This window comes from Passer domesticus, chromosome 11 (genome assembly GCF_036417665.1).
Source record: "Passer domesticus isolate bPasDom1 chromosome 11, bPasDom1.hap1, whole genome shotgun sequence".
NCBI classification, from domain to species: Eukaryota; Metazoa; Chordata; class Aves; order Passeriformes; family Passeridae; genus Passer; species Passer domesticus.
The window spans coordinates 7925719-7950299 of record NC_087484.1 but is presented as its reverse complement, the minus strand read 5'-3'; the positions used below and the strand labels follow the sequence as shown (position 1 = coordinate 7950299).

The following is a 24581-nucleotide window of genomic DNA, read 5'->3' as shown; positions in this document are numbered from 1 at the left end:
GGAAAGAGAACCTTTCTGCCAGACATCTGTAGATCTGGGCAAATGTGCCAGAATTTATTTTGGAGGTAAGCCTGATGTTTATCTGCTCTTCAGGATTGTCTTCAAATCCTCCTTTTCAGAGAACTGGAGAAACCCCAATGCATTTTCATAATGAAGGTAGAGATATTACAGTACTGACACTGAGAAAACATTGATAGAGTGTGTGTGTGTGTGTGTGTGTGTGTGTGTGTGTGTGTGTTTGTTCTTCAACAAACTTTCTCTGGATGCACACTGGAGTGGGGGTTCTCAGCTGTACATCCACTTGTGCTGATGCTGCCATCTCGGCCAGGCCTCTTCCCGTGGCTGTGTGCCTGCATCCATCCCTTGGTGCCAAATGACATTCAGACCTTGGCATGGCCTTTCAGCATGCTGCTGAAATAGGATCACTTGCTGACACGCTCTCTGTTTCCCTGGTTAAATTTAGGACTTCAGTCAAGTAATATCTAACTAAAAAGCAAAAAAATCCGCAAAACCCCCCAACAACAACAAACAAGCAAAACAACAAAAAAACCTCCACATCAAAAACCAAACACACAAATACCATTGGCTTATCTCAGTGACTACAACTGATGCTGTGCTGAACATCATTTGAAGGTGAAGGGCTCAGGTTGACACTTTTGTGTTTAGTTTCTCACCCTTTCTGTAATAATCTGCAACACACACAATATCTTTGTTAACTTTATTTGAGCATTATCAAGGAATTTTATTCTGTGGAATATTTGTTGAGCTACTGAAGGATGTGTATGTGTTTGTGTATATCTAAGACTACTGAAGAGTATGTATACATTTGTGTATTTATAAAAGGTAAAACAGATGAGTTCTCTTCCCTGTGCATGAGAGGCACTATTGCAAATATATTTTCTGTCCTCTGCAGAGAGCTGCATGTTGCACTACTGAGAGGAAAGGTCATGTATTGTCACTGAATTTTGTAATCCTCAGAGGAATGCTGTAAAAATACTAAATTGGAAAATATAGTGAGTGTTCCTGTTATCAATATGAACTACTAGAAGCATTCACATGGCATCCCAGTTTTGCACAATACTTTGGCTTTCAGTTTTTGATCCTGCAAGGTTGCAGCAAGAGCTCAGAGTTGTTACTGTGTTGATTAGTAGATTGTTTAGTGTGATTCTTCAGTAGATTATTGATATGAGTTTGGATAAAATGACCCATGGAAACAGTTCCTGAGTTGGTCCTTGTATGGACAGTGGAATAGGGATCAAGGAGATATTTTAAGCCATTTTTTTTTCCTTAACTTGTGATAAGATGTTTGATTGCAGTATGTCCTCTGATTATGACATTTATAGTTTCCTGCCTGCCTCTGGTTTGTCCTGAGGTGACTGAGCTATCCTGCTCTGGTGAAGGTTCTGGACACTCAGTGTGTACTTCTTAGGTTCTCCAATGCTGAGTGCTCTTGGAAGGCAGAGAGAAGAGCAGTCCCACTGAAACCTGGCACTCCAGAGTAGGACTTTTAGGAGGGAAAGAAAGGATGGGGTGTTTATGAGGTCTGCATAGATGGAATGGAGCACCAAATCACTGCTTCCTAGATCCTCCTTGAAAAGCACTGAGAAGGAACAGGAACTGTTATTCTAGCCAATATGTTGAAAAGGATAGTTTGGAATGACTTACAACCTCAGAAGAAGTTTGTGATTGGCAAAACAGAACTCTTTATTTTCTGCTTTGCCTACCAGAATTCCTGGGACTTTGTGTACACCAGTCAGGGGATACTGATGTCCTGGAGCTCAGTGCCCCTCTCAGGTGTCAGAATACTTGGAGAATGAAGACTGTAGGGGGGTGTCTAATTTTGCAGAAAGAAAAGATCTGGGGGTTTTGTCTTCAAAAGAGCGCAGTCTAATTTGTTATCCTGAACTATTCATGTCACCTAGACTGGCAGCAGAGTAGCACAGCAGCTGAGAGATTCAGCAGATAAAATATTCATGTTTTGTGTAAGCTGCTAGCCTTATGCTGGAAAGAGAAATTTTACCGGCTTTCCTTTTCATGTGCACTTCTGCCAAATATTCATTCTTTCCACTGTACGTTGTGTTTTCATAATGGGCTCCGAGCATGGCGTGACGGAGGCTGTGTTTTGCTGCAGCTCTCTGCCTTGGAACAGGAGTGTCTCCCTGTAACCCAGCACACCTATTTCATCTGTTTTGCAGTCTGGAGGCTGCCAGCATCGGATTCATCATCATCATAGACAGACGACGGGACAAATGGAGTGCAGTCAAGGCATCCCTGACACGAATAGCAGTAAGTGCTTGCTTTTGTTATTTATCTTCTAGAAATTAAAATTGTCTGCTGAACCTTCAGCACACGATACAGCCTCCTGTGCTCATTTTAAGCTTCTATTTTCCGGCTGTGGATGCAGATTCTCCTCGGCCCTGCAGCTCCTAAGTGTTAAATAACAGAGGGAGGAAGCTGCAGAGACAAATTACATAGTCTTGTTTACTGCTGAATTAGGACAAATTCCTTATTTTCTGGGTTGATTGTAATATAAATTCTAGTAATTTGAAGTTGGTTTCTAGAGGAGTGTTAAGAGGTACCCCTTCTGTGCCCTGAGGAGGGAATGACGTGGCCTGCTTATGAAAGCAATAGATCCCAAGGGATTTGTGTTTGCACAGTAGTAAACGATCTCTGTCAGAAACTCTTAATAGCTTAATTGCAAAACTCAGAGCTGGACACTGATTTTTAGTGCTAAAAAAAGCAGCTGGTTTTATGCATCTCTTACTAAGAGCATTTAATGAGTGAGGACCAAGCACTTACACACAGAGGTGTAGGATGGCAGGATGACAAAGGTGACTTTAAGTTCTTTCAAGGTATTTAGACAGAAATGTTTTGCATTCTCAGGCTTTTTTGCTGCTCTCTTCAAGAAATTGTTCTTTTTCTATGCTTGATGAGCTCAGAGGAGTGTGAGAGATGTAGGCTGGGTGTTGCAGGCAGGGCCATATCTGATGAACATGTTGAGTGCCTGCCTGTGTGTAAAAATATGTGAGGTTAAAAAGATTCAAAACCCTCTGCAGAGTGAATAGGTAGGTCAGCTTGGGGAATCCATCTGTGCCACCAGCTTTCCTCACCAGACCAACGCGGGCAGCCAGCTTTGCCCTCTAGTGGCTGCAGCCTAAAAAATGGGAAACCTTCTGGTGTGGTAGTGCAAATGGGGCTTGGTGGGGTTGGGATCTAGGGGAGAAAGGCACTTGTCAGGAACTTTGGAGTGCTGTGATAAATCTGTATCATGAAATAACATGTGGTTGGGCAGTAAAATCCATGGGTCAGTCTTCCTGCTGGGTTTGGAAATAGTGACTATGAGCACATGCTGAATGGACCAGCTGAGGCAATGAGCAGAAGTCTATCTACTTTGCCCCACTGGTGAGGATACACTTGTCTGAAAATTCCCTTGTAAAGTAGAAATGTGACTTCTAACAGTTCTATATTGCTTTCAGGGAGCATTTCCAGGAAACCTGCAGCTGGTGTTTGTCCTGAGACCCTCCCGCTTTATCCAAAGGGCAATCGCTGACATTGGCATTAAACTCTACCGAGATGACTTTAAAATGAAGGTACCGGTAAGCATGCAGTTTTTTGTCCATGCATTTTCTTTTCTCCATTTCTGCAGTTCTGGGCTCTCAGCATTTTCCCATCACCCAGGATTGCAAGGGGCCTTTCATCTGGGTCTGTGGGGTGATGCCAAAGAGTTATTTAGCAGTGGATGGTTCATAGTGTTTAATGGACACATTTCCATGTCCAGTCTAGCTAAAAAATGTGACTCAGTTTTTAAGTACTGGCATTTTAACTCAGTGAAGATGTTCCCTTCTTGTAGGCTGAGGTAGATCCCACTGTAGTGACAAACATAAGTATTCAGGACTACAGAGCAGCAGAAGCCTAGGGCTGAATTCTGCTCTATTTGATGGGTTATCCATGGCAGCGCTGACTGTCCCTGTAACATTGCTTATTCTGAATGTCTTTTGTGATTCCCATATCCTCAAGATTCAGAGTTTGTGTTTTACTTATTTTTATATGCACTTGGCATATGCTGTAGGTTGATGAGACGGTGATATGAAGAAGGTTATCAATCCTGAAAGAGTTGGAGATTATTCTATGAGGGGTCTTTTAGGAGTTGTTTTTAGCTGCATGTTTGCAAGTGGTGTCAAAATTTTTTAAGTTTTATAAATAAACTTGAATTAATATTATTGATGATATTTCATCCTGGATCAGATTTATACTGTGTTCCACAGTATCTTTACTGGAGGGATTTCAGGCGTTTTGGATTTTGTTTTTGGGTTTATGTTGTTTTGCAAAATACTTATGGCTCTCCTCCAACAAATTCTAGCTATGTTGAAACTCAAGTTTGAAGTTCAGGTGTTAAAAAGACTTTCTGCTTCTCCTGAAGTGAGCAACTGTTTATTACAGTGCATACAGGAAAGGAACCATGAATAGACATTTGGTTACTGTGGTTAAATTGTAAAATTTACTGTAATTTGGTAAGGATGGCTTTTTGGTAAAATGCAAAGTTGATTAAAAACTTATGCTTGAATACAACCCATAAATATTTTATAGTACTTAAAAAAATGCATGTACCTATATTTAATATGCCACAATCTGTTGCTATAGCAACTGTTGTACCAGTGACTGCAGCCCAGAAAGGGACAACTCATCAAAGACTGGCATTTTCCAACAACTGAGCATTTCCTATACTTTTAGCAATTTATTTGACATAGAGTTGCATTTCAAAACTTGGAAAGGATAAAAGTTGGAAGGGAGGTTAGTTCTAGGCAGGGGTCAAGCACTGCATTAAGTATGAAATGCTAACTTATCTTTCTTACAGGCAGGAAAATCAAAATATCAGTTTAGTTTGGGGTTGTCTTGGATATTTTGAGCCATCCTGGGTATGTCCACAGAGCTCTTAGAGAGCAGCCTTACAAAAACTAAGAGCATGACGTGCTTGCTGCCTCCTGCCCAGATGTCTGTAGAGAGCCTGTCAGAATTATAGACTGTCTGCCCACATATGTCTGATACTATTCAAGTTACTTAGGGTTGTACTACAGGTGGTCTAAGTTCCTAGCATTGGTCATGCTCTCTGGGGGGGCTTTTCTCCTGTGTTTCCCATCTTAAAAATACCATCTGGGCACGTCTTACATACCCCAGTTTCACTGAGAGCAATGACTGTTTGTCCTCCTTGAAAACAGCATCCTAAATGCCAAGCAGGAGAACAGGACCACAGAGTTCCTGTGCAACTGGAGATGTCCTTACTCAAGGAATTAGGCATCAGTACCTATCTTCAGTATCACCATGATCTTTTAAATTCTTGGCAGGTTGTTTGTTTGTGTTGTGTGTTTGGATCTATGACAACATTCGTGTCATAACTGGCCCGTGGATGGGTGGCATTTCCTGTCACAACTGTGAGTCAGGACCAAGACATGAGCATTCAAAAGGAGCTACATGAATATTGTGTGTGTTTGTTGAGGAAACATTTGTTTAATAGTTTATTTGAGCTATCGGACTGCAAATACGCTCAGTAAAATAGATTTTCTGGGTTAAATCAATACTGGAATGAGTAGAAACCAGAAGATCAAACAGGAGCTGGAAATAAAGGCTGAAATTACCAAACAGACACAAAAAGGAAATGCAGGATTTGTATCACATTGACATACAAACGTGGGTAATAAAACCTCATTGGGTAAATTTCTATTGGGATAGTGATTTGAGTAGATATCATTAGCCAGGATCAAGATATAGAAATATAGGAGACACAGCAGGGTGCATCTGAGATTAAAATCTGTGAATTCAAAAGAAACACCCAGAGATGCACCCAAGGAACGTCCCATCATAGGAAGTGAATTAAAGCATTTTCAGAACATACAGAAAAGTCTGAACAATCTGTCCACAGCAAGTACTTCCTTGAGCTTTGTAGGCTGTGACTTCTTTTTGACAGCCTAACCCATCCAGAAGCAGCCCCCCCATAGCTCCATGTTCCACACTGATCCTTCTCTTCTAAACTCCTGCCCCTTTGCACTCTCCAGCTGACTGACTGTGGCTGTCTCCTGTCTGGCAAGCAGCATGGGAGATGCTAATGCTCACTTAGATTGGTTTTTTAGATGGATCCTGGATTGCTCATAGGCTTTCTCCTGCAGGAATGCCTGCGTGGTCAAGATCCACACCCTGCTGGGTAGCACCATAGCTGGCAATATTAATAGGTTTGTTTAGCGGCTCATGCTTAGCATACCAAGTTAAAACAAATATAAAATTCTTCCTAAAAGAAAACTTCATAACAGTGTACCTCTGTGGTTTCAGTGAGGTTTGAAGTATCAGAAGAGTTCCATCTTGTCAGCAACATCTCTGATGGGGAAGAGCTACAAAGCAGTTAAGATTTACTTTTTCAAATGTGATTTCCAATTCAGAATTAGTGCATAGACTTTATATTCCAGTGTGAAGCCTTTTCAAGATGATGCAGCTTTTTGAGGTTTCTGGCTTTGATCATAACAGAACAGTGTTTCATAACACATACAGGGAACAGTTTTTCCTTTAACTTTGGCTGAGATACCTTTCTTTGCCACAGTTTCTTCACCAACAAGATCTCCTTGTTTCTGTGTTTAAAGACAGGTTAAAGAGAAGATGAATTGCTGGAAGTGAAAAAGAACAGAGTGAGGGCCTACTTGAGAATTTTCAGCTTGTATGGCTCTCTGGGGCCAGATGCATCCTCCACTATATTCTTGTATCCAAGTCAGGTTAAAGTCTGGATGGATGGATGGATGGATGGATGGATGGATGGATGGATGGATGGATGGATGGATGGATGGATGGACAACTACATGTGGTTTTGAAACGTAGTTTCATTATGGGTTATGGAGGAGGGTAATGGTAATAGGTCATACTCTACCTGGAAGTGGGCAGCAAGTGGAGTGTTGTAGTGAGTGATACCTGCTGGGACCTGCCCTGTTTGATGTCTTCATCAGTGACATGGAAGAGGCAACAGGCTGCACTGTCATCAGGTGTGCAGATGACACTAAACCAGGAGGAACAGATGGTATACTCCAAGACAGGGCCACTGGAACAAAAACTCAAGGAATGGGCTGACCAGCATATTATTTTATATTTATCAAAGGGGCAAAGCAATGTCCTGCAACTGGGAAAGAGTTTCCTTCTGCAAGGATTTTCTTACTCAAGAAAGAACTCCTGTTCTTCCCTTCTGACAACACAACAGTTGTGTGGTTGACAATTCACACTGTAGCCTGACTATCTGGGGAGCATCTCTGCAGAAAAGGAGCTGGGAACTTGGTAGACAGCAAGCTGTACATGAGCCAGAGTGTGGCCTGGCAGCAAAGGAAGCCATCAGCATCCTGCATTAACAGGAGCAGTATGAACAGGAGCATAGCCAACAGGCTGAGACAACCACTCATCCCCCTTTACTTGGCTCTAATTAATTCACATTGAGAACACCCTGAGTTTTGGTTCCCCTAGTACAAGAAAAATATTAATCTGGATTAATCTTGGAAAACCAAGAAGGTCAGGACTTGGAGCATGTGTTCTGTAAGAAGATCCTGAGGGAACTGTGCTTGCCTAACGTGGAGAAGGGAAGGCTTGTGAGGGTTAATATGACATAGCAGCAGCTTTCCAGTTACTGGGCACTGCAGCCAGCTTGTGTGTGGTGGTAGGATAAAAAATAACTGACATGAAGTGAAAAAAGGACAACTCTGACTTGACGTAGGAAAAACTTTCTCACCACAAAGACAGTCAGGCAGCAGACCAGACTGCCCAAAGAGGTTGTACAGTCTCAATCCTTGGATGTTTTTAGTCTTAGGTGGATAAAGACCTGAGCAGCCTGGTTTGATCTCACAGCTGACACAGCTTTGAGAAAAAAGTTGGACTAGAGAGCTGAGGTTCCCGCCAACCTGAATTAGAAAGATTCTGTAACAAAGATCAGCTAAAAACTTGTCCAGGTTTGTTCTTGAGGCTTTTCTTGGAGAACTCTTAGCCTAGAATATGCATCCTCTTGTCTCCATACATCTACACTCATCTCACTGTCCACAGTGTTTGTCAGTGTAGTTACCATGCACCATTGGAGCCTGCTGACATGCAGAGCCGCTTAAGCTTTCTTTAAATAGGGTCAAGTAACACATTTGACATATTTTTTACATTTATTTATTTAAACTTCTTAGTCATTTCTACTCAACTTTTTATTCTTCTGTTGCTGAAATCATGGCATATCTTCTAGCTGTTGCATCAACAATAAATGAGTATTACTTGTGTAACCACTTGTGTTGACAAATTTACTGTGGTTGCCAAAAGTTAATGCTGCTTATCTGAAGCTGAACTCAAATCTTGTTTGGCTTTCTTCAAGAAAGTCTAGTGGTAAGGAGATTCTAAAGTAAAAGAATTGATCTAGCTGTATTTCTCCTTTCTCTTCCATTATGATTTGAATGGAAAAATGCCAGTGAATTCAGTGGACATACAGTGCCAAAAAAATCTGAAAATGGAAAGAAAAATCTTAAGAAAAATCTTCTCAATGGTTTCATTTCAGCACTTCCCTGGATCAAGTGGTTGGTGTTGAAGAAGCTGTTTAACTTGCCTGTGTCTCCATTTCTCTGTAAATAAATGTTATCTAGAGAATAAATTATGTTATGGAAGTTTGTGTGAACATTATCAATACCATACTTTGGCTCTTGATGCACATGCAAAATGAGTCAGCCCAGCAAAGAGGAAGATGATGTCAAACCAAGGTTAGTTCAAGAATGTCCATGTACACATTGAAAAGGCAAAATGTAGGGAAAATAAACTTTGGCCATGGCATGAGAAAATGCAAGATGAGAACTGATGGCCTCTGGTGGAACTGCAGTGGTCATCTATGTTCAGGCAAACCCAGATCCTAGGAACAATGATTGAAAGTCACCTTCTTTCTCTCAGTCCAGTGTGTTTGGATTCGTTTCAGATCATCATGTTAAATTCTGTCTCTGATCTGCATGGCTACATTGACAAGAGCCAGCTGACCCGGGAGCTGGGAGGAACCCTGGAGTACGGCCACAGCCAGTGGATCCATCACCGCACGGTGAGTGCTGCTGCTCTTGTGCATCTGCTCCTCAGCTGTCCCAGGACAAAGGCAGAGCAACCAGGAGCTTTTCAGTTGCATTACAGCCTATGGGTTCTGCTAGGGACCCAGGGAAGGAGGAAATCCATAACTCAAACAGAGAAAGGCAAATTCCCTAAAAGTTTGTGAGGGAAGCAGTAATTGTATCTCACTGTGTACCTGGCCCAGGGCCTAACAGTGTCGTGCTATTCTTACTCTGCAAGGCCTTCTCTTGCCTTTTAAATAATTGATGGGATTCATAGGCCTTCAGCTGAAATTGAAAATAGGCTGTAGCACTTTGCTGACTTTACAAAGGTCAAAAGTAAGGTCAAAAGTCTCACTTTAATGAATAATTATGTCCATGCTTTTAAGAGAATAAAAATACTCAGGGCACTATATTTTATTTTTCATTTCTGCACTATACAAGCATGCACTCCAGCTGGGTCTTATTTTGGGTAACTGAAGAACAGTTGTTAGTAGGAAGGCAAAAGACTTTTTTATTCTGTTGAGGAAACTTGTACAGGTTTGATTGTTCCCTTTTTGGGCTGGTTAATGCATTTCAGTGCCTGCTTCAAAACAATGTAAACAATTCATTATGGCACCCAGTTAAGATGACAGTTCACAAAAAACAGACTCCAAACTCCAGCACATTAGCAGACAAAATATTGTTTCTTCCTAAGAAAAAATGGGCTAAGCTGGGTCACAATCCTGGAAAAGTAATTAATTTCACAGAGAGTTTATACAATGTTTGCATCCGTCTTTGTGGGTCTACTTGCAAGATTGATATATTACAGCCCACATCCAATGTGAGCCTCAATATTTTGCAAAGTTCTGAGTAGCCCTGTGTTTGGGTCTGTGGTTGCTACTGGGCAGGTTACACCTAACTCATGAAAAGAGCTTTTCTGAGGTAATTTACATCAAATCACTTTTGTCACTTTCTTTCTATAGTTTTTGTGCTTTGCTGTCCTTATAATATTAAATTTTAGTCTCCTTGAGAGCCACCAAATATTTCAGGCTTCTAAATATGCAAACACAGAATCTGAACTTTGTCTAATATTGATTTTCTACATTTATAACTGTGTTGACTATAATGAGGTTAAGGTTGAGATGAGCGAATAGGCCTATGTGTCAAAAGTATCAAAAATATGAAACTGTCCTTGCAGGAAGTGGGAGTGTGAAGAAATGAATCATCTATAAGAGCTTTCAAACAGCAAAAAGTTTGAAAATATGAAGGGGGATAAAAAGAGGCACAAGAAAGGTTGTATTACTTATTAATGACAGGGGTTTACATAAAGAAATAATACATATTTTGGAAAAATATGCAAACAAAATGAGCCAAGAATTTAGGGGAGTAGGGCTATGTAATCCCCAGAGGTTTTGGTTAAATTTGTTGGAAAAATTTTTGCCAAGCACAGAAACTGGAAAAAAAACCAATCCACAGATGTAACTTACAGGAGAAAGTGGGGGCAAGCATGCTATTAAGTGAAACACTGACAAGCTCATGGTGCAGTCAGCCAAGGAATATCTGCTGGATAAGAGGCTGTCATCAGGGAAGTGTCTGCTTCCATGGCACCTTGAAACAATCTGACTTCCAGTCTTGCTGAGCTATGTTCTTCATGCCCTTTGCTGCTTCTCTGAGAGTTCTCATATCCTGTCCTGCCAGTGCTTTTCTTCTGAAAAAGCTTTACACTCTGGCTAAATGGCAGTGACACAGCAACCTCCTTGCATCAATCCCTGTTTCTGCTCTTCTCTCTTGGCTGCCAGGAGCCTATGGACTTTCTTGCCCCCAGAGTGCATTTTTGGCTTTCAGTAAATGGCCTTTGGTCATGGATGGCCATGGCTGTGTTGCAGTCAGAAGTGTGACATTTCAGCCCACTCTAATCCAGTAGCTTCAGTGCTGAGAACAGCAGCAGACAACTGCAGAGCACCAAGATAGAGCATGTGTGGGTCTGTGCTGCTTGCGTTGAAGCAGACATGAATTTATGGGGGGAAAGGGAAGAAGGCTGAGAACTCTGCTAGCATTCCTTCATGTGGGGCATGTTTGAGACCACAAATGTGGGCTAATTTCTCTCTACACTTTTTGAATGGTGATCTACCCCCAGTTTGTTTTTCACTGAGCACACAGCATAATTTCTTCTCACGGTTGCAAACAGTGAATTCCCATCATTGCTGGAAAAAGGAATGCAGTGTGCAACAACTACTTAGTGTTTGATTGGGTGTAAGAGCATCCCTAGTGCTTGTTGACTGACTCAAACCTGTGGGAGATTAGATCAAAATGCACAAAGAATAAAGAGCCATACAGAATAACACAACCACCCCCAGATTTGAGCATGATCATGGAAAAACATCCCATGCAATTACTTGCTACTAGATATAAAGGTTTTAATCCCATGTCACAGGTCTGAACATTATATTCTGCTCTGAGAAGGTGGCAATTTTTTTTAGCCTTCCTCACTTCCCCATTCTTCATAAAAACTAGATTTCTGACAAGTTTTGCGTTGGTGCACCCAAGTGAAAAAGAAACAGCAATGATCCTATGAATTTATGCATTTTAACTGTATTTGTAGTTCCTTGTTCCTGTATTTGTGTACTAGCATGGACAGATGGGAGGAAGGGACTAGAATGCATCTCGTACTGATAGGCAAGATGGAGAAGCACATATTCAGAAGTCAGGGAAAGACAGATTACTGCTGAGTGAAGAGTGGCTGTGTAAATATAAAGGCTTTGCCCTATATATTTTAGTAGTGTTCTCAACTTAAATAAAGCCTTCATTAAAATTTTAAATGGAGCAGAATTTCCCAGCAAGCTTGGGCAGAGGATCTGAAGTTCCAGGCCTGCCTTTGAAGCTGATGTCCTCTGTGGTTTCATTATGTCTGCTGAGCTCTGGGAGTTCCCAGTTGGCTCACAGAGGTGACAATATGTGCAGACCTGTGAAAAGGTCATTTGTGACACATGGTTTAATTTGCAACTTTAAGCACATCCACCCAAAAAAGGGCAAGTGACCAGCTTTACAGGCATGTAATACTTGCAGCACGGTGTGCCTGAAGCACAAAGTGTTGTTAAAGGCCTAAGGGTAAATAACCAATCTGTGACTTTATGCTTTTGCTTTTCCAGGCTATTGAAAACTTTGCAATGACAGTAAAAACAACAGCACAGATGCTACAGACCTTTGGAACAGACTTAGCAGAGACTGAACTTCCCAACGATGTGCAGTGCACAGAGGAGCTTCTCTCCTCACACACCGAGCACCACAGCAAGCTGAAGGTGATTGTTGCCCCATGGCTCCAGCAGTGTAATAGATGAGCTCTGATCTAACAAAATTTTCTGCCATCCCTTGGCAATCCATTGTCTGGAAACCACTGAGGAGAAGGACAGGCACCTGGGTTCAGGAGGTCAATTTGATTTAGCTGTGGAAAAGGACATTTTACAGCTTCAGGAATGATAAAATGGGGAAGTGTCACTTTCACTGTGTGAGAGGGAGTAATGGGATCACATGTGGAATAGCATGAAGAGTTCATCAGAAAGAATGGACTTATATTGGAGCAGAAACAGAGAATATCTGTGAGGATAGTCAGGAATAGACAGAACAATCTTATTAGATGATGGCTGCTGTTTTGTTTAAAAAAAAGTTGGGTCTAGTTTGGCTTTGCAGAGTAAGGATCAGAAGTAAATATTACTGCTGTCAGCAAATGCCTTAGGTTAAACACAAGATTAAAGATACTACTTAAGCTATATTAGCACAAGAACAATTTTTATAGAAGAACTGTGCAATGATGTGGGGATTCGTCATCTGACAAGGTTATGTTTGAGCCTCATTATCTTTTTTATTGCTCCATGCTGGGAAGACACTTCTGTGGGTGATTTCTTATAGCTTATGTACTATGGCTCAGCATGGCACGATGTTGTTTAATGAAATTCCATTAAGAAGTGCAATGTCTCAGCCCAGTCTCTCAGCTCACAATCTACAGCATACATTCAACTCTTGGTAGAATAATTTATTCAGCAAGTGGCCTGGTCAGATATTCAATCTGCTCAGAAATTACTCTATTCCTTTTCTCAGAAATAGATCTACTATTCAAAGGTAAAAGATTTAGGTCTCTGCATTTGCTAGAAAAACATACCACCTTTGGTAAGCATTTATATCTTGTTTCAAGTATTTTGTACCTATGAAAGGATCCTCCATTATCATTACTCTGTTGTCATCTGAGAGATGTGAGTGTTGTTAGAAGTACATACAATTTGGGTTTTGGCTTGTTTTTTTCCCCTCAGGATGAGCTGAAGCTAGCAGTGAAGCAGGGGGCCACCTTACTGACGTGCATCCGGGAGCCAGTCACCCGAAGTGCCAACAGCAAACTCAGTCCAGATGAACTGGAAAATGTGGCCACAGTGGAAAGGTCAGTGGAGCTAAATTACCTTGTGCAACTTGTTAATTTATTTGTAGGAGATGCAAATGTAATTTAAATATTAAGGTTATAAATTACCACTGGTTCACGTACTCAGGATTTATGGACAGGTAAGTCAGAGAAGGAAGTAGATTAGAGGAAATGACTCAATTAAACTGTCAAGGCAAGTTCAAACAAGTCCTGAATTTCTCAGTAATTTTTGGTCAGATCACTAGCTACCTGGCTGAAGATTTAAGGTGAGACTTATTTTCTCCATAACATGTATGTCCTCCAAACTTCTGTGCCTGGTTAGAAAGTAGTACCTGAGTCTCTGTGAGATGAGTGGCTGATGTGCTTGTGAGTGTCTGTGGAAACACTGGGGGAGGAGCAGATGAAGATGATACCTGAAACATTCTGTGTGTCACAGATGCAGAGATAGAGAGAGAACCCCCCTTTCCTTCCTACAATGCTAGTTATTACCATAAAGCTTTTAGTCACCATGTAGAAGTTTCTGCTGTGCCATGTGATGCAGAGCAAATAGAAATGCCATGTGTGTCTGCATTCACTGGGAACAAAGGTGCTGAAAGTAAAGCTGAGCTGATATTTTTCACTGAATACTTTAAAATCCTTTGAACAGTCATCCCAAAAGAATTTGTGAATTCATCTTGAACTCAAGGACTAGCTTTGATTAAAACAAGTTTTCCAGGGACATATTGAAAACAGAAACTTGTTTTTGAGACAAATAGGAGGGAGCTATTGGCATTTGCCCCAATAACTTGATTTCAGTATGCACTGACCCCCTATCTGCCCAAAGAATGCCCATCTACTGAAATACAAAATATTCAGAGAACACTTCCTTTTTGTTTTTTCTACTTGTTTAAAACTGTTCTACTTCATAATTAATGGATCATTGAGAAACTGTGAGGATGACTCACTAGCCTGGTGTCAGATATTTTACTGAAGCTATGACACCTTGAGATTCGTGTCTTTGCAAATAAATGTTTCATCATTTACACAAAGTAAGACAATGTCCATGGGAGTCATTATGAGCTCCTAATCTATTGTTTTTAATGGACTGGGAAAAATTATTCAGCCCTTGCCTATTTCTGAATGGTGAAGAAAATTAACAAGTTGTAGAGTTCTGGTTTAATTGTTCCATAAAATAATAATTGCACCATATTCAATCTGCATCATTTGGGGATGGATTATCTTTGAAGCATTGGGTGGAAGCTAGGGAGTGACAGCTGCCCTTGGCTGCCAGCATATGGAACAGCTCTGAGTCCCTCTGCCACAGTAGATCCATGTAGTTGTCACTCATCTGTCACATTCCCACCTGTCCTACTGCAAATTTCATTCTCTTTTGCTTATGGGAGGGTTGACACAGAGCCCTCTTACATAAGTTTAGGGCTCCCCACCATCTCCCTGCTCTGCTTTCTGCCATCAATTACTGTAACTTAAAAGAAATTAACTATAGGAAATAAGTACATTCTGTTCATTTTAATTTCTTAACAGGTTGCTGGCTCAGTTGGATGAAACAGAAAAGGCTTTTGATCAATTTTGGACCAAGCATCATCTAAAACTAGAACAGTGCCTGCAGCTTCGACACTTTGAACATGATTTTAGAGAGGTATTTCTTTGTTCATGCTGCCTAGTCTTCTCTGGTAAATAAGGTCAAATTCTATCCATACTTAGAGTATACCCGCAGTCCAAAAAGGAGGTTGGGAGAGAAGATCTTCATTATGCAATAGGAAATGAATATTCAAAAATTAAAGTCTTGACAGCTTTCAGATGTCTTACAACACTTGAGTAAGGCACAGTGAGGAAAGTGGCAGACTGTGAGGGCAAAATGTGGAACACCAATAAGTAAATTTATCTTGATAAATAATTTTGCATTTAGCTGTGAAGTTATCAAACATAAATTCTTCTCTGATGGTTTCCACTGGAGTCAAGGGAATACAGTTCAGAAAGCCCGACTGTCAGCCCAGAGACTGCAGTAATAGAGATTCTGAAGTAATATAAACTCTGGAGTTACAGGTTGTCAAAACTTTGTGGGCCTAATTAGTGAGCAGCAGGGAAACTCTTTGAAGAATAGTTGGTTGTTGATTTATTCCTTGGATTTTCCATTTTGGAACTGAAAGACTGAACATGAGATGCAGACTCTTCTCAGAGATGTAGGTGAATGTTTGTTGTAATTTTTATCAGTATCTTGTGATGGGGTTTTGGGTAGGTTTATTTTTTTTTTGGTTTATGTTTTTGTTGTTGCTGTTTTTTAGGTAAAATTGACATTGGATAACCTCATGGAAACACAAGCAGGTTTTACTGACATTGGAGACAGTGTGACTCGAGTTGAGAACCTCCTCAAGGAACAGAAACATCTGGAAGAGAAAGGACAGGTTTGTACCCACTTTAGTATTCTGGCTGCTATAGACATGGTATTCTAGACACTTGTTACTGTCTATTTTTTTTTTTTGGTCCAGATTTACTCTCTCCTCATGAGTTGTTACTTTAAATTGCAAAACACAAATCCTAATTTCCAGAAGCCAGGCTTGTTCAGACCCAGTAGTTCCATTTAATTACTTGAAAAACTAGGGAAAAAAGTAGGGAAAATGAATGTATAACGTATAATGAATGTCCCTAGTATGTGAGAAAGAAGAATTGGACTCCATAATCTCAGTGGATAACCTATTCCAGTGTTTGGTCACCCTCACAACAAAAATCTGCTTCCTGGTGTTCCGATGGAACATCATGAGTTTCAATGTACTCATTGACATGGAAGTTAGCCTTCAATGTAAATACAAAATAAGACATATCAGCTATATTAATATTCCAAACCTTTATACCCAGGCTACAGCAGGTGTTACAGAGGATTGTCCTTGTTATGCATGTAATTATAATTTTGGATTTTTCTCATTAATTTCACAGGAACCTTTGGAGAAGGCCCAGTCTCTAGCTCTCCATGGAGAACAGCTCATCCAAAACAATCATTATGCAGTTGACTCCATTAGACCAAAGTGTGTTGAACTCAGGCGGATTTGTGATGACTTTACCAATGAGACCAAGAAAAAATATGATATTTTGGGAAAGTCTCTTGAGCTGCATAAGCAGTTAGATAAGGTGAGTGAACCTTCTCAGGTAACAGCTCTGACAGGGTTCTATTAAAAATGAAGGATTTTATTAGCTCAGGTAATTATGATGAAGATAAAAAGTTGTGTTTGGTTTTTCTCCGTTTTATTCAGTAAATGTTGGTATAAATATTGGAGCTTTGCACTAGTTCAGCAAGTTCAATTCTGCATATGCTGATGGGATGACTGTGGGCAGGAAATATGAGCAGGGACACTATGAGTAACATTGATCCCCTTTTAATGACATGTTAGGGCAAATCTCTTTTTCATAGAGTAGAAGCAACAGCTGACAACTTGGACTGTCAGTGATGATAGTCTTCTTCCCCCTCTTTTCTTTAAAGGCAAGCCAATGGTGCGAAGCTGGAATCTACCTCTTAGCTTCCCAAGCTGTGGACAAGTGCCAGTCACAAGAGGGAGCTGAAACTGCACTCGTTGAAATTGAGAAGTTCTTGGTAACAGCTAAGGAACACCAGCTCTCCAACCCGAAGGAGTTCTACAATCAGTTTGACATGATCCTCACCCCTGAAATAAAGGTAAAACCCCTCATATGTGCATGTGCTCACCTAGAAGTTAAAAATTTCTGATTGTTTTGTCCATGAAAGTGTACTGGGATATATATTTGAGTCTGCTAAAATATGCCTCTTTCCCTACTGCAAAAGGGAATAGAGGTCAGTATTTGTGGCAGTAAGTTTTACTCATAAGAGTAGTCATGCAACTCTTCCGTCAGTTTCTTCAGAGCAGTGCTAGAAACACTGCTTGAGTCACCATGTCTTGGTCAGTGAAACTGTGATCTGGGCAGAATGCATGGACTGGGCTGCAATAAACTGCAGCACAGTGTGATCTCCAGCTCTGGTCTGAGTCTGGTAATACAAGTCCTTTCTTCACTCACTCAGTCCAGCACTGACAACCATTTGTTGTTTGCCTTTTCTTTGTCAAGGCCAATGCCCAAAGAATTGTACAAAAACTGGAAGATGTGCAAGAAATGTTTGACAAGAGGCAAGTAAGTCTGAAGAAGCTGGCAGCCAAACAGACCCGGCCAGTACAACCCGTTGCTCCACATCCTGAATCTTCCCCAAAGCGAGCATCACCAAAGATTACCAGACCAGCAGCAGTAGGTAGGCCATGAGCAGCTGCTTTCAAACTCGCACCAATGTTTTCTCCACATGGTCATGTTTGATTTTTGTTATCAGAATGAACACTTGAATTTGATGTGTAGTGTCAGCCTCGTAGGTCCAGCTAGTAAAAATGAATATGAGCTATCTCTCACTGCAAACATACAAACAAGGGCGAATCAAAAAACCCACCAGGTTTTTCTTCCTAGGTCTAATCTACAGAGTACATTTCCATACTGTGTCTCAGTGTGTCTTGTATTGCTAATTCCCAAATACCCACACCAGGGTAGTCAATGCAAGTCTGCAATGTAAGTACGTGAACATCTTTTATATTGCAGATAGTTAAATGTGAATATTTGGCTTTCAGGTGTCATAATTCCTCAAGTTGCAATCAGATACTTGTAAAATTAAGGGTCCATTAGTGAGTGATACTGACTCATTTGTGGAATTTTTGCTTTTCTCACTCTACATAGATGTTAGTTCACTTTCTACCTTGTCCTCTGCTAACCACAGAAGCTGCACATTGCTTCTGTTTGGAAATTACTGAAAGTTCCTGATTTGAAGTTAGCATGTGTGTTTAGCCAAGATAGCTCTTTTCTGGAAAGGGAACATGGGTGAAGCTAATTTGAAACACTGTATCCTGGAGACCAGTCCTGTGGCCTTGGTTCCTGTGCTTGGTGGCAGGAAGAGGTTGTCCCTTTGGAACCTTTAGGGCTGTTCAAAAGGGGAACCTTTAGCAAAAAGCCTTAATTTGCATGAAGATCATGCAATAAGATTAGGATGGCCAGTAGTAGCCTGACCATTTTGCTTTCTAGGCACACCAGCAAAAAGTCATACCAATGCCCCTGTTCTCCTCTGCTCCCCAGCATTCATCCTTTCTTCCAAAGGAAAATCATCTTTTTCCTGTTCCCATGCTGGTTTGACATCTGTACATTTTCCCCACAAACCATGCTAACTGTGTTTTTTATGTACAGTTCCTACCTCAACTTTCAGCTTCTCTTTTCATTTGAGGCAAGCTGAGAACACAATGCCTGTGAAGAGGTCCTGCTCTGCATACACACATCCTCCAGCACTGTGCTCCCCTCTTGCACTGGGGTGGGCAGTCAGTTTGCTGGAGTTGTGATTTACCTTGAAAACCGATTAAAAATACTGCAGTAGTTCTTTTTCCATTGCATTGAGTTAGAGAAATGCAGGGAGCTCTGGAGATCACACAGCCCAGTCACCTGCTCCAAGCAACACTAATGTCAGCATTCATCAGATTGCTCACTGCTTGGCCACTAGTGCTGAAGCAAAGGAAATTGCAGAAAATGGGGTTATGGGGTCAGTAGGTCAGAGCCAGTTTGTTTCTGTCAGTAGCAGCACAGTTTTAGGATGGCTTTTACCTACTGTGAAACTGCATCTTCAGGCTAAAAGCTCATCTTGCCACTCTTTTTATGCATGTAGTCTCTTGAACTGTTTCTTGAGCTTCTTTCTTGCCATTTTAGCACATTTGCGGATTTTTTAATTAAATTGTTGATATAGATAGAACCTTATAGAACAGTCTCTGGTTTATGACAGTGCTCTAAGTTTTGATTCTTGTTCATACAGCCCATGCTACATACCATCAGCTCTTTCACAGAAAGTCATGAGATGCTCCCTTGCTCTCTTCTTTGAATTGCAGTTCATAGTTACACAACCAAATACAGCATAACTGTGTGACAAGGCTTAGCCTTTAATGTCCTGTTGCAAAAGTAATAGGTAGCTGAAATTTATTTTAAAATGCACTCTGGTTGTGAGAAGGTGCAAAGTGCAACCCAGTTCTGTTCAGACATTGATAAGCAGACTCTGCCATTTCATTCAGATTCTTGAAGGTGACTGACCAAGAGTACCTCTGTGCAAAGAAACTGAAGTGCCTGAGTATCTACAGCTCATCCAGTGACTCACAGTCAGTGACTTTAACAGCTATGAATAGTGCATGTATATACACATATTCTTTATTCATCACTTTGGTGTTATCCAGTTGTCTGCTACTCCTGAGTGCCCTTTCCCTCAGAATGCCAAAGCACTTGGCAAGTACTGGTCAGCATTTTAACCTCTTTTTTCAGAAAGAAAACTGAAGCAAGATAAACCAAGAAATTTACCAAGGTGTTTCACAGTCTGACACTGAAACGTGTCTGAGAATAGAAACAGGGACACTGAGTCCTATTCCAAGCCTGAAAATGAGGCTGTGAAATTCTGCTCTTCTTGAAGCTACCCTCTTTAGGACTTTCCTCTGTGTCCTTTCTTCACATTCATGGCATCAATGCACAATCAGCATTTACTTATGGGGAGAATTTATTGAGCAACATCTTGGAAACTGAGAGAGGCTTAGAGCACCTTCACAAAACAGGTTTCATAACTCATTTGTCATATTTTACCCAGGACATACCTGAATATTTCTAAAAGATTGCAAAGTAGAATATGACAACAGGAAAATACCATGTTCCTGGATTGTGTAAATAGGAAGGCAAACAAAGGCAATAAAATGTGGTAAACAGAAATAGAAGACCAGAAAGGCTTTTGTCCCCAGGCAGCAGAGTAACAATACCATGGCAGCACTGGGGTGGTTAGTCTGTGAAAGGAAAAGAAGTTACATTTGTTCCAGAATAGATTTTGTTTTGTTCTTCCCATTGCTGACTCTCCATTTTCCTAACAGGGAGCAGTAGGGAAAATTCAGTCCAATTCAGGGTGCTAATGGAAAAATCTTCACAGATATGAAGGTTCAGACATTAAATACTCCATTATTGTAACTGTCAGACTCTCCATTTCACATGGACAAATGCGTAGGCAGAGATGGATTTTCTGCACACATGCATAGCTGATACCCTGTCTGAGAGAAAGGGCAGGTTTCTGTTGGGGAAATGACTGTCACAGTTTCATGTGCATGTCCTTGTGGTTTCTGGTGACTCTCAGCAATCTTTTAGCTTAGTAAAGATCCAGAATGGTAGCCCAGAGTTGTCTCTCCTTCAGTCAACATTTTTCTATGGGTCTGGAAACTCCGAATAAAAATTTTACATTAATCCAAATTTTGCTTGATGCTTCTGGCTTCACAAATGGACTTCCATATTTTGCAGGGACAGGCCTGTTCAAGACTGAAGTACTAGTTCTGGAATTATTGTGCTGCTGAAAATTTTGTGCCAGCTGTGCTTAGTGCATGTTTTAGCTGTGAGAACTTGATTAAATATTATTCACAGATCAGATCAACCCTGAAAAGGCAGAAAACTCTGACCTTTTTATAATAAGAGCCTTGAAAGTATTTAAGTAGTATATATGACATCTTATTTTAAGGACAACTCCATTTTCTCCCAGTGGAAGCTGCTTGAATTCTAATAGCTAAATTTGTCCTTATGTCTGTTGGGAGGAAAGAAGTGGCAGTTGATGGGGAAATATTTTTGCTCTGATTCACTTTTGAGGGCATAATTTTTGATGATCTGACTACATATTTGTTCCCTGCATTTCTGTGCAAAACTTTTTAGCATGGAGTGAATTGGAATAGGTCCACAGAGCCAAACCATACAGTCTGTCAGACACAATGAGATGAACTACAGAACTGTAAAGGATAATACAAGCAATTAGAAATTACTGCCGTTAGCATTTATCTATTTTAATTTGCTTGTAATTCTCCCAAACTCTTACTTTTTGAAATGATACTTTCCCAAAGGCTATTCCCTTCAACCTCACAGGCTCTTGGAAAATTTCAGTAAAAGATGATTTGGCCATCTCAGTGACCATGGTTAGGTCTTGCTTTAGTTACCTTTCTGACAAGAGCTGGAACATGGCAGCACAAAGTGCTATAAATATTCACCTAGAGAGTTCTTTGTGGGCAACATAAATGTGAAATACAGGAGCAGAGATGTCAACATTTCTGTGAGCTTGTTAAACAAATAACATGTTTAACAGCACATTGCACATACAAAATCCATGACTCACCATACAAGCATCTTAGAAGGCCAACTTGGAACACAAGATTCATAGGGGGGAAAACACAGCTGGAGCCTTTTCAGTTCTTTAAATAATAAAATTTAAGCTGGTTCCATTTCAGTTAAATGTATACAACTGCTCATAGGATCCAGTCCAGCATTCCTCACAGTCACTAGTGCATAACACTCACTAACTAATAACATCTGGACAGGGAATAAAAGGAAGAATTTCTTGTAAGAGTCTGGGGATGTGTGCAGGGGAAGTGAAGCTGTGGAGAGATTAGCTGACTCAGAAGAGATGGTGTATGTGACTCATGAATGGTTTGAGAAACCACTAGTTTGTCTGGTTCAGTATATTTCTATAAATGAAGTTAAAAAAAGGAAAAGATACTTTCAGTATTGTGGCTGTGGTATTGCTATTACACTTGGGCCAATCTGAGGGAATCAGGTAGTGTCTCCTTGTAGAAGAATATTCCACATCCAAGAACCTTGCTCTGTGCTTCTTAAATCAGCATGTTTTCAGGAGGCTTGACAGAAATTTTGCCAGAGAGAAGTCTAAGTTATATTGCCTAAGAATGGTAAAGTCTTTCTGCCCTAAGCCATTAAGTGACAAACCATAGCTGCTCTGGTGTTTCTTTAGCTGCCTAAACATTGTTTTGCCATCACCAGCATTCAAAACAGCAATTAAGCCATTAATTATCTTCAAACTCATGTTCCTATTGGACAGCATGAGCAGCAAGCCCCAATAAAGTTTAGCACACTAGTTATTTCCATGCTTGTTCTTGCCAAAAGAATTCAATTCTGCTGTAGGTGATGAGTGAGAATGCACAAACCCATACAGAAAACTGATGGGAGAACATGATGGGGGAATTCCCTCCAAACCTGAATGTAAAGTGTGGTGTTGACTTGAGGGGGGCTTGGAATATCTTACAGGTGCTCAGTATTGTAACCCTTGGCTGTGGCCTGTGTCCATTGCTAGCTAATGAGTTGCATTTATTCTAGCAGGAGCTAACTTAGGGCCCCTTACCCAGGTGAACAAATCCAGCTGTCTCTGAGCACCTGGGAGCTGCCCACAGTTCTGTCTGTCCCTCAGTCTGTCCTTCAGTGGGGGATGTAGTCCCCTTGCAAGAGATCAGCACTTGAGACATGGTGTCTGTGTCCTGCCACAAAGGAGCAGGGGGGAGAATGGGTGAAACCACAGCTTTTCTCACAAACTGCACAGCACGTTTTCCTCACTGAGTTTATTTCAGTTTTAGAGGGGTGGGGAGACTGCAAAGCAAAACAGAGCACATGAGTCTCTGTCATTTTCTAGCAGCTTTAGGGACAGTACAGCCCACTTTACCGTTTGCTGTAGGCTAAATAATAAAACAGTGATTCCGTACTTGTCATACAACTTGTTCATAAAAAACCAGTAAACAGTACTAAAGTCCCATTGGAAAAGTGTAGTGCTCCAGGTGAATGCAAGTGACAGACCCAAACTCTGCTTTACAATTCCCTTTGACAATATTTGCTTTAAAAGCAGCATCAAGCAATTTAAAATATTAATGAATTCAAAATGAAATCATCATTATGTATCATCCAGGGGGTGAAACAATAGAATGAAAATAACCCTGAAACCATGCAGACATTAGATCATTTCTAGTTCTCCTTTGTTCCTGTGCCTTTATTCTTTCAGTAGGCAGTTCAACATTGCAATTTTCAGCTTCTTCAGCAAGACAATACTGTACTGACCTCGAACCAGCCAACTATACTGAATTCTATAGGGGAGTTTCCCTTTTATTTCCAGTTCCACAGTAATTAGTGCAATAATAATTGTCAGGTATTTGGGCTGTTTCTTTCTGTACTGCTTCAGCAACTATTTAAATGCAGTGACATGTAGCAGACTCTGACTATGGGCCAGTCAGTAACTGAAAAATTCTCCAGAGCATAACCAAAGCAGCTTGTCTCCTGTTTTCAGTTCATTTCTGGGTCTAATTGGAAAGGGAAGTTCACTGTGTCAATATGAATCAAATTCATCTCTGAAACAGACTCAGTTGAATTTGACTACTTTCTTGTCTTGTTTCCTTTTTTGAAATACGTCACACTGAAGAAGCCAAGATTCAGATTGTGAACAGACCCGAGAAATTTGCTGTTGGGTCAAGGAGCACCTGCAGTTTGGTTTTTTGTGAAGGTGTCATCTTTCATTTAAACTGCTCTGTGCTCTTTCCTGGATCACCTGGAGCTGTCTGAGCTTGCAAGTTGTGATCCAGATGTCAAAGTTGTAAGTGTTTTCCAATTTTTCTGCTGATTGTTTTCAGCAAGGGTTTTCATACCAATATCAACCATTCCCTCAAGCTACAAAATTTTCTGAATAATGAATAAGCCAAACAACTTGGTATTGCTGACTATGTTATTCTAAGCAAAAGTCCTCATGTTTTTTAAGTATTTCTGTTGCTTCCCTTGATTTCCACAACATATCCATAAAAATTGTGAATTAGATTGTAGAGCAATCCAAGGGACTGAACTCAGATTTAGAGAGGGCAACTAGACATTGGCAGCATATCTAGGGTATTCAGGTGTGGGTTAAGTTCATGAAGCACTATCTTGGTGGCCAAGTCTTAGATATATTCTCTTTATGCTGATTTTTCAAGGTATAAATAGGATATAGCTGCGAGAAGCTCCAGGAGGTAATAGTTTTTAGTGTAATAGGTCTGATCACAGCCTGTTGTGTCATGATCGTGGTAGTGAGACTTTATGGCTAAACAGAATCTCCAGGCTGCATCAGTACAGAAAAGGGTGAATTTGCTGATGCTTATAGACACTTTACTCAAGAGATTCATGGGAAAACACATAAAAGAACCCCTTTGAAAACTTACCAAATATTCAGGTTTTGCCAAGAGTAGCAGTCACTCTCCCTGCAGATTAGAAAGGCATGACAACTTAGAAGCCATGACAGA

At 40.7% G+C, this 24581-nt stretch overlaps 1 protein-coding gene and 1 long non-coding RNA gene across 9 annotated transcripts in view; one reads left to right on the top strand and one right to left on the bottom strand.

Annotated features, from left to right (window-relative positions):
* Window positions 1-24581, top strand: part of MCF2L2 (MCF.2 cell line derived transforming sequence-like 2) — a 144576-nt gene that overhangs the window by 39358 nt on the left and 80637 nt on the right. For 7 of the 8 annotated variants that reach the window (XM_064385397.1, XM_064385396.1, XM_064385399.1 and 4 more), the window contains exons 4-13: window positions 2196-2286; window positions 3477-3596; window positions 8957-9073; window positions 12206-12355; window positions 13361-13485; window positions 14986-15100; window positions 15747-15866; window positions 16396-16587; window positions 16937-17128; window positions 17533-17710. In XM_064385397.1, the coding sequence (XP_064241467.1) occupies window positions 2196-2286; window positions 3477-3596; window positions 8957-9073; window positions 12206-12355; window positions 13361-13485; window positions 14986-15100; window positions 15747-15866; window positions 16396-16587; window positions 16937-17128; window positions 17533-17710 (1400 nt within the window). The remainder of the gene's footprint in view (window positions 1-2195; window positions 2287-3476; window positions 3597-8956; window positions 9074-12205; window positions 12356-13360; window positions 13486-14985; window positions 15101-15746; window positions 15867-16395; window positions 16588-16936; window positions 17129-17532; window positions 17711-24581) is intronic. The other variant, XM_064385395.1, reaches the window with a different exon arrangement.
* Window positions 2199-5371, bottom strand: LOC135278709 (uncharacterized). The gene is made up of 3 exons (XR_010346151.1): window positions 5171-5371; window positions 3595-3704; window positions 2199-2426 (listed from the first exon to the last, which is right to left on the bottom strand). It is a non-coding gene; the product is annotated as an uncharacterized LOC135278709 (long non-coding RNA).